The sequence below is a fragment of the Neoarius graeffei genome, chromosome 3, assembly GCF_027579695.1.
Source record: "Neoarius graeffei isolate fNeoGra1 chromosome 3, fNeoGra1.pri, whole genome shotgun sequence".
In the NCBI taxonomy this organism is placed as follows: Eukaryota; Metazoa; Chordata; class Actinopteri; order Siluriformes; family Ariidae; genus Neoarius; species Neoarius graeffei.
Window position 1 is genome coordinate 112,252,824 of NC_083571.1, and position 17,013 is coordinate 112,269,836.

A 17,013-nucleotide genomic window follows, 5' to 3' on the forward strand; every position below is an offset into this window, starting at 1 on the left:
ACACTGTCTGACTTCTCCTCTTTGCCACTGTGGTGTCTAATTTGTTCATTCGGGATCAAGACCAGGAGTTTTACAAAGCCTCTCTGTGACAAGTTCCATTTTTAAAAACACTATCGATATATAACTGCTTACCTGCCGTATGCCCAGACGATAAGCCATGATACGGTCCACTGTATCAGGGTTCATCTGGGTCCACTGCAGCTTATAGCCATAAACACGGGGTCGGTTCTGCCACAGAGGACTATAGGTGTCGTAGTAGAACTCTGGAGCATAAGCTTTTCCTGTAGAGGGAAAACAGACAATTTCTTATTCCTCAGTTTCATCTCAATATGTGATTGCATGCAGTAGTTAACACACAGGCATTATACATAACATGCACACACACACACACACACACACACATTCAGTCTTCGTATACAAGTCACTGTGGTTATACCCACTGAGCGGCCATGTTAGAATTAATGTCAGCATTCAGCTCGAATGCCGCAAAACCACGCAAGAAAAAAAAAATCTACAAAATGGATTTATACTTGAGGTCAACCTCAAAATTCTGTGAACTTTTCCCCCAATGGTGTGAGCGCTTCATTATTGCGGTTTCCATCATGGTTTCCATGGAGCCAAACTGACCCAGAAGATCGGCTCCATGACATTGACCTTAATGAAAAAGTTTTTGCAAGAACTTGCAAAAGTCCTTTTTTCCCCCCTCCATGTTATTTTTTGGCAGTACGGTGGTGTAGTGGTTAGCACTGTCACCTCACAGCAAGAAGGTTCTGGGTTTGAGCCCAGTGGCCGATGGGGGCCTTTCTGTGTGGAGTTTGCATGTTCTCCCCGTGTTTGTGCGGGTTTCCTCACAGTCCAAAGACATGTGGTTAGGTGAACATAGGGCAGCCATTGGTTGAAGGTTGGGCTGAAGTGCCCTTGAGCAAGGCACCTAACCCCCAACTGCTTCCTGGGCGCTGTAGCATAGCTGCCCATTGCTCTGGGTGTGTGTATGTATGTGTGTGCTCGTTGCTCACTTGTATGTGCATGTGTGTGTTCACTGCTTCAGATGGGTTAAATGCAGAGGAGACATTTCACTGTGTGCTTATGTCTGTGCTTGAGTGTACATTAGGGTGACCAGACGTCCCGGTTTTACCGGGACAGTCCCGATTTGGGGTTGTGTGTCCTGAGTCCCGACAAAAGTCTGTCGGGACATGGATATGTCTCGGTTTTCGCCACTCGCGACGTTTGCGACTGAGCAGCGTGGGAATCATTAGCGGAGAAATGTCTGCATTTACTATTTTGATGAATTGACAGGAATCGCAAACTTTCCTGGTTACTGCCCCCTGACCCTGTGGCATGGGTGTTTATTTAGCCACATTATTCCAGACAACAGAACGTGTTGCCATGCAACAATAAAATAAACATTAACTGGCGCGAATGCTCTTTGTCTAGCAGCTAGCAGCAGTAATGCCGCAGCAATTATGCCGAAAAGAAAATGCACCTTTTCCAAAGATTTACAGGACACCTAGCCCTTCCTCCGAGAGGTGCAGAACAATGCGCACGAAGCCTACTGCACACACTGTAAGTGTTCCTTCTCCGTAGCCCACGGTGGTAACACCGATATACTATACAGGATCACATTAAAACTGGAAAAGTTTCACTCTTCTTGTAAATATACGTAGGCTAATGCATTTTGTTTAGGGTGGGTGGATTGACAGTCGCCTTAGCTTTGTTCCTGTGCTTTGTTCTTGTACTGAGTTGGGTAGCCTATGTTGCAAATGCTGTGCGCTCCTGTGGGGGCTTTCCTCGGGCTGTCGCCCCTCTCCTCCTTTACTGCTGTTTTGTTTGAGTGTATATTCTCAAATCACTTGTCTCTTTTTTTGTTTCTGTTTAACACACCATTCTGACAGTTTGGCCATATTGCTGTGTTGAACTAGCCTGGCAAGCCAGACTAAATGTGAATATTTAGTCCGGCCTCGATCCGTAGACATTTCCGAAGCGGGTAGGAGGAACAAACCGCTGTCTTTCAAACTGTCTCTGTGCGTATAGGCCAACGCTCTGACCAATCAGCGCAACAGTGACTGTGACGTAGTCAGAGCGACAGAAAGCAGTGGGGGAGGCCTTGAAATAAATAATTTTTCAAAATGCGTATTAATTAATAAACAGGTTCTAGATATTAAGAAGTTTGGAGATAATGACCACAAGTTTGGAGTCTGTACCACATACACATTTTTTTCCAAGTGTTTTTTCAAGGGTTTGCTTAAACTGTTTTTGAGTTTTTATTTAGTGGTGTTTGGTGAAATAATTTCCCTTAAATTTAAAATAACGGGAAAATAAGAAACAATCAAAAAGTAATGTTTCAAAGCTGTTTATTAATTCTTCGTACTGCACAAACTAGCCCCATCCTTTTGGCTACGAGCGGAGCCAGCTGGTAGATCAGACTTTTGCCATAGCCGGTCGGCAAAACAGCGAAAATGTCCTTCTTGAAAAGGAATGAGCGGAGAGCCTCTTCCTGCTCATGTTTCAATGAAAACTCCAAGTCTAATTCTTCTAAAACTGATTCCAAAGTGGAGTCAAACGCGCGCTGTTCTCTAGCCGTAGCCATCTTTCCTGTTGTGCTTTCTCCAGCGTCGTGCAGCTTTGTCGTCACTCCTGCAAAAGCCCGCCCAAAGAATCCAAACAAAAACCTTGCGTTGTGATTGGCGGACACAATTTGATGCCCGGGGTGTTGTTGTTTATATGGTGCGAGGCTAGACCCATTCGCTAGGCAAAAAATATTTTTGGCCGTTAGGCGGTTGGGTCTAGTTTACTAGGCTAGTGTTGAACAGCTTGTTGCACCTTCCATTAAAGTGTTCACTTTTGTCCACATCTTCTTGCTTTATTCATGCAGTTGTGGGGAATGGTTAGTAAGGTTGATTCTGACCTAGGCTATGTTGAGGTCGCATATCTACTTTTTAAGTTCATGCAAGTTCATAGTGCATACAATTTTAGAGATATAGCCTACATGTGCATATGCATTCTTCTTGGTGTTCTCACAAACAGGTAAAATAAATCAGTGTAAATTTGGCCTATGGACATAGCCTGGCCTATTCTCAGCCATTACAAAATCTGTTGTCTGACCATAATTTAACTGATCTGTATACCACTATGCTACTAGATAACAAAATGCCTGTTTGCTTTATTTCATGTGAGATGTTGATAAATGTGAGCTTCAACAAAATGATAAGAGCACCTCTCTGAGTGTCACGTTTACGTAAAAAAAAGATTTCAGACTAGGGAAATCTGGTCACCCTAGTGTACATGTGATAGATACAGGCTACTTGGCATCTTCTTGGCTCATTCATAAAGTATCAACAACAACAAAAAATCTACTATAAAGTGTCCACTTGTCATCGAACATTACATTACAGGCATTAAGCAGATGCTGTGATCCAGAGCGACGTACAACAAGCACACATCCAGCGTCTACGGAGCAGTTGGAGGTTAGGCGACTTGCTCAAGGACACTTCCGCCATGGATTTTTCCTGCCAGTCCAGGGAATCAAACCAGCAACTATTTGGGCCCAAGGCTGCTTCTGTAACCTTTACACCATGGCTGCCCCATAAACAGTTTGAGAAGTGTATTTACTGTATCTACTTCATATCAGAGCGCAGAATTAAATGAAAACTAGACTCTTACAAGACACTATATTACTTCATTTATTTTCAAAGGTCATATGCAAGCCAAATGAATGATGTGAACGCCCCAAGGCTGAAGCGATAACCAAATTTAATTTACAGCACTATTACTGTATGAAGCACTATGCACACCTTCTCAGTGCCATGAATGTACTGTCTGGGGGAAGAAAAAAAAAAACCCTTTGCGAATATGCAGAGGAAACAAGCAATGTGCCGAAAGAAGGCGAGTTTTGATTGCTGAGTTTTGAAAGCTGGTCTTTGAGTTTATGAACGACATGAACAAGCATCTGCTGCACAGACAGCTACATATCATGATTGACAAAACATTGGCTTCAGAAGGACTTGGCATCATCAGGATTCTCAGTCTTCTCTGTTAATATCCAGAACCTGACAGTTGATGACTTGGTCAGAGCTTTCAGAGAGTTATTGTGTTCATGACAGGTGCTGACGAAACCACAGACAGAATTGAAAGGGAAGCGAGCGTGGCCATTGACATAGAGGGATGTGAAGTTGCTGATCTCTGCAAGCAGCCTCATAAACCTGCCAGTGGTGTTTATGTCAGCCATGACTTATTAAGAGACTGTGGTGGCCCAGACACTTTTTAATGATCTGCAGATTTAGCCCTGTAGTCTGGGAGGAGGGCCATCGCAATCCCATCAGGAACCTGCCTAAGCACATCGGAAAAGGCGCAACAAAACAGTGAGTGAGTAAGAGAGACTGAGGCCAAGTTTACATTAGACCGTATCTGTCTCGTTTTCTTCGCGGATGCACTGTCCGTTTACATTAAAACGCCTGGAAACGTCGGGAAACGGGAATCCGCCAGGGTCCACGTATTCAATCCAGATCGTGTCTGGTCCGGTGCTGTGTAAACATTGAGAATACGCGGATACGCTGTGCTGAGCTCTAGCTGGCGTCGTCATTGGACAACGTCACTGTGACATCCACCTTCCTGATTCGCTGGCGTTGGTCATGTGACGCGACTGCTGAAAAACAGCGCGGACTTCCGCCTTGTATCACCTTTCATTAAAGAGTATAAAAGTATGAAAATACTGCAAATACTGATGCAAATACTGCCCATTGTGTAGTTATGATTGTCTTTAGGCTTGCCATCCTTCCACTTGCAAGTGGTAAGTGACGTGCATGCCCGACATGCACTGAGAGCACACACACAGCGGCTCAGTCCCGAATCACTGCTCGTGCGCTTCACTCGCGCGCTCTGTGAGCCGCGCAGGGCCGGAGTGCGCACCCTCCAGAGGGCACTCGCTGTTCAGGGCGGAGTGATTTGGAGCGCAGGATGCCTGCGGAGCCGAGCGTATCCGTGTATTGGCGTTGCTGTGTGCACGCAAATCGTGTATTGGCATTGCTGTGTGCACACTAATCGTTTTAAAAACGTTAATCTAATGATCCACTGATACGGTCTAATGTAAACCCCACCTGAGAGAGAGAAGTATTATGACTCCTGAAGTAAAGCAAAATAGAATGGTTTCTGTATTTATCAAAGCTACTTTTGCTGAATAAACGAAAAAAAAAAATCAAAAGAACTACTGGGTCTGGCCCACGAAGTGATTTGTACCGGCTCTTTAAAGCTAAACAGCCTTTCGATTGCATAAAATTGGTGACATTTAGTTACCTTCGAAATTTGGTCACTGTGATATGTTTATTTCTGTAATATCGCAAAAAATCAGGCCATTCTGTTGGGATTAAAGCAAATAATGTGCATGAAATCGCTCGCTTCATGCAGTCAAGCAGACAGAGGAAGTCCGTGTGCGCATGTGCATTCTTCTTCTTTTGGGTTTTACGGCAGCTGGCATCCACAGCGTTGCATTACTGCCATCTACAGGTTTACCTTTGAGCGTGCACTGACAGTTCCATCATTCTGTCGCTAAACGAACAGCTGATCACACCGAGGTGCTCGCTGAGCGCCGATATTTATTAGTTTGGTCCTGCGTTTCCTTTCCTTCGTATATAACATAACGTCTTTTCTTCTCGCTTTCTTTCCGTTACTGTAGTCGCTCTTTCACGTTTCATTCGCACACTCACGTCCTCCATTTTTCTCTCCTGTTTCAAATTTGTATCCCACAATGCCTTGCGTGAACGGGGAAAGCCCACCACGTGATGCATGATGTGGTATCTTGAATTGGGTCATGGTGAAGCAGGAAAAAATACTGGATAATTTAGGGCCACGTGGCCGTAAATTCATTAATTGTTCTGTTTAAAAAAAAAAAACTAATAAAATTGGAAGTCTGTGATTCAAATTCAGTAGCTTTCGTTCCACTAAACAAAAAGAATTGGATGAAAATTCTTTTTATGACCTACACTTGAAATATCTGTAAGTCAAGTCAAGTTTATTTGTATAGCGCTTTTAACAATAAACATTGTCGCAAAGCAGCTTTACAGAATTTGAACGACTTAAAATATGAGCTAATTTTATCCCTAGTCTATCCCCAATGAGCAAGCCTGTGGCGACGGTGGCAAGGAAAAACTCCCTCAGATGACATGAGGAGGAAACCTCGAAAGGAACCAGACTCAAAAGGGAACCCATCCTCATTTGGGCAACATCAGACAACATGACTATAACATTAACAGTCCTAACATAAAGTCAGCTTTGTTGATGCTATAAACCCCCACCGACGGAAACCCGAGCGCAAAACCGTTCACGACAACTGCAGTCCCAAAGTCAGCAAGTCAACTGTAGCCCTAAAGTCAGCAAGTCAACTGCAGTCCCCAGCCACAAAAGCACCACTGCAAGAGTCCAGAGCGTCCTCCAGGCGCGACCCCCAACTGTCCACATGGGGCCGCCCTCCACAGGAGTGATGCGATGAGACTCCAACCAGACGCAGGGCACCAGGATGGATCAGGCAGGTCTGAGGAGCAGAAGAGGTCAGCATCTCGATCCCAGGACCAACATGTAACTCAGAGGGACAGATTTTGGGGGAGGGCAGATTTTTTTTTTGGGGGGGGGGGTAGTCTACCTTTAAGTAGTGTGAAAAAACGTCCGGACATGTGTCGTGTTTCCGCTCTTCTAAACTATGGTCCTGTTCTTGCTAGCACATTAGTTCGACAAAATGTCTCTTTCTACTTTAAAAAAGTGAAAAGTCGATGCAGGAAACAGGCAATTCAGCAGTGAATGGATCGAGAAGTATGGAATCAATTTTGTGCCAAAATGTTCATACAATACTTTTGAAATATCAAACAAAAATGACAAATCAAAATAGAAAAAAAGAAAAAAAAGTCAATTTTTTTTAGACTGGCAAACAAATTATTCGTGTAATCGTGCAAAATATCAGTCTATTACTCTTCAGAAACCTTTTATTTTTGTTCCGCGTCTTTCTCAGTTTTGTTTGACGTAATTTATTTTGGTTGCGATTCCAGCTTTCTCGTTTGCGCTCCCTGACTTTTTGCTTGCAGTTTTGGCACAAACTTCACGTGTGGGTGGGCTGTCCAGGAATGCATTCCCATTGGCTAACTTGTGTTTGACTGACAGCTACGCTCAGCCATTCCCTACTCGGATTCTGGCGGACTGTTTGACGAGTGACCGATCCATTGACGGTAAACAAGGATCGAGTGGACTTCAGTGGCGACTATGATACTGAATTAATTCAACAAAGTGTAAATTCAATATCATAGTCGCCACTGAAGTCCACTCGATCCTTGTTTACCGTCAATGGATCGGTCACTCGTCAAACAGTCCACCAGAATCCGAGTAGGGAATGGCTGAGCGTAGCTGTCAGTCAAACACAAGTTACCCAATGGGAATGCATTCCTGGACAGCCCACCCACACGTGAAGTTTTTGCCAAAACTGCAAGCAAAAAGTCAGGGAGCGCAAACGAGAAAGCTGGAATCGCAACCAAAATAAATGACGTCAAACAAAACTGAGAAAGACGCGGAACAAAAATAAAAGGTTTCTGAAGAGTAATAGACTGATATTTTGCACGATTACATGAATAATTTGTTTGCCAGTCTAAAAAAATTGACTTTTTTCTTTTTTTCTATTTTGATTTGTCGTTTTTGTTTGATATTTCAAAAGTACTGTATGAACATTTTGGCACAAAATTGATTCCATAAGAGAAGGACCCTTTCTGTGTGAATGTTGACAGAGAGTTTGCATTGAAAGCAAAGGAGCTGGTAACGTCATTAAATGAAGCGTCTTTACAACTCAAAGTCATTGACATTCAGTCAGCAGATGACCTGCGACAGTCATTACAGCTGGCAGGTTCTGATAAGTTTTGGACTCATGACGGCAGCCATGAGAAATTCCCTCATTCAAGGAGTCTTACTCTTTTTATCCTTACAATGTCTGGCAGTACTTACACATGCGAATCATCATTCTGACACATCAATGCCATTAAAACTAATAATTGTGCATCCCTCGCTGCACCACTGTATGTGTATTGCCCTGAGCATGTATACACCTGACTTCACTGCTCTTGCTAAATCAAAAAATTGCCATTTCTCTCATTAGATGGTGAATGTTGGCTGATTTTTTAAATGTCTGATGCAATTTCAATAGAATTACTTTGCCTTGATAAAACACCGCACTGATATGTTGTTCTATAATTCCCCAGAGGAAAACATCGCTTCTTACGACAGTCTTATCTTTGTCTTTAAGAAATAAATCAGTTCTTACAGTGAGCTCAATCTCTCTCTCTCTCTCTCTCTCTCTCTCTCTCTCTGAGCGGAAGTGAGTGTGTGTGGTGAATGCGAGAGCGACTGGAGGCCGTCTCTGGCCTGAGTGAGTGTTCTAAATCTTCTAACTTTTCTGTCCTTTTTGGAGTTTAAAACATCTCTTTGTCATAGGGTAAACTTTAAAATTGTAATTGGGAGAGTCTGCTGCCAGCGATTATAGCTGGTAGGGATGGCAACTCATCATTCTCATCCCATTATCTCTAGCCGCTTTATCCTTCTACAGGGTCGCAGGCAAGCTGGAGCCTATCCCAGCTGACTACGGGCGAAAGGCAGGGTACACCCTGGACAAGTCGCCAGGTCATCACAGGGCTGACACATAGACACAGACAACCATTCACACTCACATTCACACCTACAGTCAATTTAGAGGGATGGCGACTCCTAAAATAAATTTCAAGTGTCTAACCAGACACCATGGCGTGAAACTGGCGTCTGAAGTTAGTGTGGAACAATGCAGTTTAGCGGTGGGAGAAGTTGTTGGACATCAAAATGTTGTGTCGGCATCTAGAATGAACAGTGCGATCGTTCTCTTTTTGAGTACAGTTGAGAAGACATATGATGCAATTCAAACAGGCATTGAAATTGATGATCAGGATGTTCCAGTGAGTCCTCTAATGCCCCTTTTCCACCAAAGCAGTTCCAGGGCTGGTTCGGGGCCAGTGCTTAGTTTGGAACCGGGTTTTCTGTTTCCACTGACAAAGAACTGGCTCTGGGGCCAGAAAAAACTGGTTCCAGGCTAGCACCAACTCTCTGCTGGGCCAGAAGAAAGAACCGCTTACGTCAGCGTGGGGGCGGAGTTGTTAAAACCAACAACAATAACAAGACCGCTGAAGATCGCCATTTTTAAGCGACGAGAAGCAGCAGCTGTACAAACGCGAAGTCATCCATTATTATTATTATTGTTGTTGTTGCTGCTGCTTCTTCCGTGTTGTTTTTGCTTCGATATTCGCGCCAAGGTTTATGCAAATGTAGCGACGTAACTGACGTATACAGCGACGTAACTGATGTATACAACGACGTAATGACGTGGCTTCCCTTAGCACCGCGAGCTATGGAAAAGCAAACTGGTTCTCAGCTGGCTCGCAAGTTGAACAAGTTGTGAACCAGCACCAGCACTGGCCCCGAACCAGCCCTGGAACTGATTTGGTGGAAAAGGGGTATCTGTAGCGTCTCTAGGAAAATCATCCTGTCCAATGTACCACCTTTTTTGAAAGATGAGATGTTAATTCAAGAACTCTCTAAATATGGCAAAATGGTGTCCCAGGCCAAGAAAATTCCTGTGGGATGTAAATCTCCTTTGTTGAGCCACGTGGTGTCTTTCCGACACCAGGTTTGCATGGTTCTTAAACAGGACTGTGATTTTAATGGGTTGTTTAATTTCACTGTTGATGGTTTTGATTACATCATTTATGCAACATCTGAAATTATGCGATGTTTCGGATGTGGGCAAGTAGGACACCAAATACGTAATTGTGTATCTAAAAATGCTAAAGCAAGTACTCCAACTGATACACCTGCTAATATCTCTGTCAATGGGGACAGCGGGGAAACTGCGCCGCCTGAAGCTGGGCATACACTGTGCGATTTTTTTCAATCGCGGTATTCAGCTGCTGCTCACACTGTACGAGTGAATCGCAGGGGTAAACAGCACGCAGCTTACGATTCCTGTTCTCACACTATACGATCTGATGCTCGGATGCGATGCTCAGGATTTCAAACAGGTTTGATTTTCATCCGATCGATCGGGAGGAGGTCGTGAGGTGTTAATCGCTTGTCGTTACCCCATGTATACTACACGATCCGAGACGCACGATTGAGCCAAAACTCGGCCCGATCTTCAAAAGAGTCGCACGAGTGAAAATCGTGTCGAAATTGGGCCAAAAATCGCACAGTGTATGCCCAGCATTAGTCATTTCACTTCCGGTAAAACAGCTGGTGCTGTGGCTGAGGCTGGTGGTGCAGGGTCAGAAGCCAAGTCGAGGGAGCCAGACTCAGAGCAAAGTGAATTGAATGAGAAAGAACCAGCTGTGGTTGAATCTAATAAGGTCTCTAAATCTGATGGTGTGGAGGTAGTTGAGACGGTGGTAAATGTTGATCTCCCAGCGAATGCTGAGGTAACTGTGAATGAAATTGATGTTTCAGTCGCAATGGCTGAGACCGCTGCTTCCGAAATGTCGGAGACAAACAGTACAGCGGAGACGGTGGAATCTCCGAAGTGTAATTCAGAAGGTCTTGAGGCAGATAAAAACACATGTGACACAAACTGAAATAAACCTGGGAGACAGGGAAACAAGTGAAAAGACTACAAAAACAAATGTTTTCAAAGTCCCCAAAGTTAAAAGAAAGAAGAAAAGTGAATACAAAGCTAACAAACAATCAAAACCTGATATCGCTGTTGTTGATTCACAACCTGATGAGAATGCAATGGAGAGTGATGGTTATTCCACGGACTGTAGCTCTCAAGACATTTATCCACCTTTAGTTGTGATGCACTCCACTAAGGAGATAAGTAACTTTCTACAGACTACCAAATTTCAACGAAATGTCAAAATAGAGGAGGTTTTTTTCCAAACACACAGCAATTAATTATCTCATCTCATTATCTGTAGCCGCTTTATCCTTCTACAGGGTCGCAGGCGAGCTGGAGCCTATCCCAGCTGACTACGGGCGAAAGGCGGGGTACACCCTGGACAAGTCGCCAGGTCATCACAGGGCTGACACATAGACACAGACAACCATTAACACCAGACCATATCACAAGTGAAATATGGTCTGGAATCCGCGTATTGAATTTCTCGTAGGGGAGGTGTGGTTTACGATTGTCAACGGTCGTTTATTGGACGTTGCGAATGTCTATCATTTGGCGTATACGTAGCCCATGGCCAATCATAGCAGTTGTACCCGGTGACATAGTTAGAGCGACGAAGAAGATGAAGAAAGACTGAAACGCCAAACGCTGTTCTTTTTTTAAAACAAACTTTCGCTCTAAACTATTCAGAACAGTGTCTAAAGCTTGATCGAAAGTTTGGTTCGTATCGCTCGCCGCCATGTTAAATGTGATCCGTAAACAGTCCCAAATAAACTGCAAGCTTCCGTTTGTCGAGTAGTACGCGTCACCGTCTTTCCACCCCTCCCCACTCTCTGATTGGCTCCCTAACTCAGGCGAGCCTTTAGACCATAGTTTCCATGCTGTCTTTTCAGATCAGAACGATTGTGCAAAGCAGCATGGGATTTCCCAGGCTAATTCACACTCACATTCACACCTACGGTCAATTTAGAGTCACCAGTTAACCTAACCTGCATGTCTTTGGACTGTGGGGGAAACCGGAGCACCCGGAGGAAACCCACGCGGACACGGGGAGAACATGCAAACTCCGCACAGAAAGGCCCTCGCCGGCCCCGGGGCTCGAACCCGGACCTTCTTGCTGTGAGGCGACAGCGCTAACCACTACACCACCATGCTGCCCCCAGCAATTAATTAGCAATGTCAAATATTTAATGAAGTCAAATGATGGCAAAGGTTTTACAGACCAAGAAATTTTTCGCCTGAGGAAAATTGAGTAAATTGAGAAAAGGAGAGTCTATTGATGATGATGCACAGTGATTTCATTATGTTTCCTCTTTATTTAATTTTCTGTTTTTTTGCTTCTTTTGAAATGGGTGAAGTTAGAGTTGCTACTTTAAATTTAAACAGAACTCGAGATTGAAGGAAAAGAGCAGATTTTTTTGAACTGAGTAAGCAAAGAAATATTGTTGTTTTCCTTGTACAAGAGACACATAGTGACTTGAATAATGAAGTCGATTGGATGAAAGAATGGGATGGGCTTGCCATACTTAGTCACAATACTTTAAGTGGAGGTGTCACGGTACTTTTTTCTGAGTCTATTCTTATATACATCATATTCTTATGACGTAGAAGAGTTGGTTAAAGGAAGACTTTTGAAGGTTAAAGCTGTGTTTGAAAATGATATTTTTGTTTTCATTGGTGTTTATGCTCCTACATTAGCTGTGGAGGGAATGTTTTTTTTTTTTTTTGGATTAAATTGGTGATGTTCTTAGTACATGTTATGGGAGCTGAGAGAGGCCCTTCATATAATCCTTTTTTTTATTCACCTTGTTATCCTGAGATAACGACATAATTAATTCAGGATGTCGAGAAAACAATACAACTAATTCGAGATCTCGAGAAAACAAAACCGTTATTCCGAGATGACCTCATAATTAATTCAGGATCTCGAGAAAACAACACAACTAATTTGAGATCTCGAGAAAACAAAACCGTTATTCCGAGATGACCTCATAATTAATTCAGGATCTCGAGAAAACAACACAACTAATTTGAGATCTCGAGAAAACAAAACCGTTATTCCGAGATAACGACATAATTAATTCAGGATCTCGAGAAAACAACACAACTAATTCGAGATCTCGAGAAAACAAAACCGTTATTCCGAGATGACCTCATAATTAATTCAGGATCTCGAGAAAACAACACAACTAATTTGAGATCTCGAGAAAACAAAACCGTTATTCCGAGATAACGACATAATTAATTCAGGATCTCGAGAAAACAACACAACTAATTCGAGATCTCGAGAAAACAAAACCGTTATTCTGAGATGACCTCATAATTAATTCAGGATCTCGAGAAAACAACACAACTAATTCGAGATCTCGAGAAAACAAAACCGTTATTCTGAGATAACGACATAATTAATTCAGGAGCTCGAGAAAACAACACAACTAATTCGAGATCTCGAGAAAACAAAACTGTTATTCCGAGATGACGACATAATTAATTCAGGATCTCGAGAAAACAACACAACTAATTCGAGATCTCGAGAAAACAAAACCGTTATTCTGAGATAACGACATAATTAATTCAGGAGCTCGAGAAAACAACACAACTAATTCGAGATCTCGAGAAAACAAAACCGTTATTCCGAGATGACGACATAATTAATTCAGGATCTCGAGAAAACAACACAACTAAATCGAGATCTCGAGAAAACAAAACCGTTATTCCGAGATGACGACATAATTAATTCAGGATGTCGAGAAAACAACACAACTAATTCGAGATCTCGAGAAAACAAAACCATTATTCCGAGATAACGACATAATTAATTCAGGATGTCGAGAAAACAACACAATTCGAGAGCTCGAGAAAACAAAACCGTTATTCTGAGATGACAACATAATTAATTCAGGATGTCGAGAAAACAACACAACTAATTAGAGATCTCGAGAAAACAAAACCGTTATTCCGAGATAACGACATAATTAATTCAGGATGTCGAGAAAACAACACAACTAATTAGAGATCTCGAGAAAACAAAACCGTTATTCCGAGATAACGACATAATTAATTCAGGATGTCGAGAAAACAACACAACTAATTCGAGAGCTTGAGAAAACAAAACCGTTATTCCGAGATGACGACATAATTAATTCAGGATGTCGAGAAAACAACACAACTAATTCGAGAGCTTGAGAAAACAAAACCGTTATTCTGAGATAACGACATAATTAATTCCGGATGTCGAGAAAACAACACAACTAATTCGAGAGCTTGAGAAAACAAAACCATTATTCTGAGATGACGACATAATTAATTCAGGATCTCGAGAAAACAACACAACTAATTCGAGAGCTCGAGAAAACAAAACCGTTATTCTGAGATGACGACATAATTAATTCAGGATCTCGAGAAAACAACACAACTAATTTGAGATCTCGAGAAAACAAAAGCGTTATTCCGAGATGACGACATAATTAATTCAGGATCTCAAGAAAACAACACAACTAATTAGAGATCTTGAGAAAACAAAACCGTTATTTCGAGATCTCGAGAAAACAAAACAATTATTTCATGATCTCGAGTAAACAGCTGAGAAATGGTTCATTCAGGTGCGCCAAGAGACTTGTGATATGCTGACTTTGGGGCTATTTCTCATTCTGTATAGACGCAACTTCGGTCATTAGAATGTCTGGAATAATCGATCACCTAATAAGGCAATATTTTGATCAGGGGTTTACACAGGGAGAGATTGCATTAAGTCTTTTAATAAGGGATCATTTCAAAATTAGTACGCGGCACCTCCGCAGAACTCTGATCCACAGGGGGCGCAGCTCTGCTAGAAATCTCAGCTGTTTTTTCGAGATCATGAAATTATTGTTTTGTTTTCTCGAGATCTCGAATTAGTTGTGCTGTTTTCTCGAGATCCTGAATTAATTATGTCGTTATCTCGGGATAACAAGGTGAATAAAAAAGATTATATGAAGGGCCTCTCGCGGCTTCCGTAACATGTAACAGCAGTGATTTTCTTTTTTTTTCGGTGGGGATTTTAATTGCACTGCTGATGCTTTCGATCGTAATCATGTAGAACCTCATGTTGCCTCTCGTAAACGTTTTATTGAACTAATTGAAGCTTAGGAATTGATTGACACATGGAGAGCTTTTCACAAGAAACAGACAATTTAGTTGGACTCACTGCTCTGATAATTTCTTATCAATGGCAAGGCGAGATCGTATTTACTGTTTTAAGCATTTCTTTAGTGCATTTCGATCTTCATTTATTAGCCCTGTTGGATTTTCAGATCATAGTATGGTCAGTTGTGTATTTTTCAAATCTGCTATAAAATCAAAAAGTGCCTATTGGCATTTTAATAAGATGTTACTGGATGCCAAAGTATTTAGAGATGCTTTTAGTGTTTTTTGGGACAGTTTTAAGTTGGAGAAATCTCTATTTCCCTCTTTGCAACAATGGTGGGATGTAGCCAAGGTGCAAATTAAACATCTCATCTCATCTCATTATCTGTAGCCGCTTTATCCTTCTACAGGGTCGCAGGCAAGCTGGAGTCTATCCCAGCTGACTACGGGCGAAAGGCAGGGTACACCCTGGACAAGTCGCCAGGTCATCACAGGGCTGACACATAGACACAGACAACCATTCACACTCACGGTCACACCTACGGTCAATTTAGAGTCACCGGTTAACCTAACCTGCATGTCTTTGGACTGTGGGGGAAACCGGAGCACCCGGAGGAAACCCACGCAGACACGGGGAGAACATGCAAACTCCGCACAGAAAGGCCCTCGTCGGCCACGGGGCTCGAACCCGGACCTTCTTGCTGTGAGGTGACAGCGCTAACCACTACACCACCGTGCCGCCCCCAAATTAAACATTTGTGTCAAAAATATACTTTCAATGTCAGTAGAGATTTAGCTAGATCCACGAAGATAACAGAAAATGAAATTTTACATTTATAAAATTTGGTGAGGGCGGCACGATGGTGTAGTGGTTAGCGCTGTCGCCTCACAGCAAGAAGGTCCGGGTTCGAGCCCCGTGGCTGGCGAGGGCCTTTCTGTGCGGAGTTTGCATGTTCTCCCCGTGTCCGCGTGGGTTTCCTCCGGGTGCTCCGGTTTCCCCCACAGTCCAAAGACATGCAGGTTAGGTTAACTGGTGACTCTAAATTGACCGTAGGTGTGAATGTGAGTGTGAATGGTTGTCTGTGTCTATGTGTCAGCCCTGTGATGACCTGGCGACTTGTCCAGGGTGTACCCCGCCTTTCGCCCGTAGTCAGCTGGGATAGGCTCCAGCTTGCCTGCGACCCTGTAGAAGGATAAAGCGGTTAGAGATAATGAGATGAGATGAGATGAAAATTTGGTGAATAACAAGGGAGATTTGGAGCAAATAGATATTCTTAAAGAAAAAAAGAAGGAATTGGCTGATATGTTGGAAAGAAAAACTCAGGGAGCATTGGTTTGTTCAAGAATACAGAATGTATGCGAAATGGATGCTCCATCACGGTTTTTTTTTAATTTGGAACAAAAAAATGCAAAGAAAAAGTTTATTCATGCTATGTGCACAGAGACAGAAGAACTACTGACCAAGCCACCTGAAATAAGAAAACGTGCAAGATGCTTTTATTCAGAGCTTTTCAAAAGTGAGTGGGTCAGGGAGCAGGAGGTGGAGGATGATTTCCTCAATGGCCTGCCAAAACTCTCAGAAGCTTCAGCAGAAGAGCTGGATGGATCCTTGTCACTGAAAGAGCTTCATGCTGCCCTGATGGGTATGGAAAATGACATGCTCCTGGTATTGACGGTTTGCCAGTTGAGTTTTATAAATGCTTTTGGTCAGAGGTGGGGAAAGATCTCCAAGAAGTTTTAAATGATAGTATTAAGAGGGGGACACTTCCTCTGAGTTGTTGGAAGGCAGTGTTGACCCTGTTGCCAAAAAAAGGTGATTTGACTGACCTGAAGCAGTGGCGTCCAGTGTCTCTTTTATGCACAGATTTTAAAGTTCTTTCAAAAGCATTGGCTACCAGATTGGCAAAAGTGATGGGACAAATTATAAACATTGATCAAACTTACTGTGTTCCTGAGCGGTCCATTTTTTGACAATATTGTCCTCGTTAGAGATGTTATTGAAGTCAGTAGTAGAATGAATACGAATTTTGGTTTTGTTTTCATGGATCAAGAGAAAGCATTTGACTGAGTTGAACATAACTACTTATGGAGGGTGTTAGAGGCTTTTGGTTTTAACACAGGGTTCATTCGCAAGATTAGTGTTATATAATGACATTGAGAGTGTATTAAAGGTTAATGGTGGTTTGTGTCCCCCTTTGAAAGCTCATAGGGGTGCGAGACAGGGTTGTTCCTTG

General features: G+C 42.7%; 1 protein-coding gene across 1 annotated transcript in view; it reads right to left on the reverse strand.

Annotated features, from left to right (window-relative positions):
- Window positions 1–17,013, reverse strand: part of LOC132882654 (MAM domain-containing glycosylphosphatidylinositol anchor protein 2-like) — a 555,131-nt gene that overhangs the window by 82,894 nt on the left and 455,224 nt on the right. Inside the window, exon 10 of the mRNA XM_060915736.1 lies at window positions 133–281. Coding sequence (XP_060771719.1) covers window positions 133–281 — 149 coding nt within the window. The remainder of the gene's footprint in view (window positions 1–132; window positions 282–17,013) is intronic.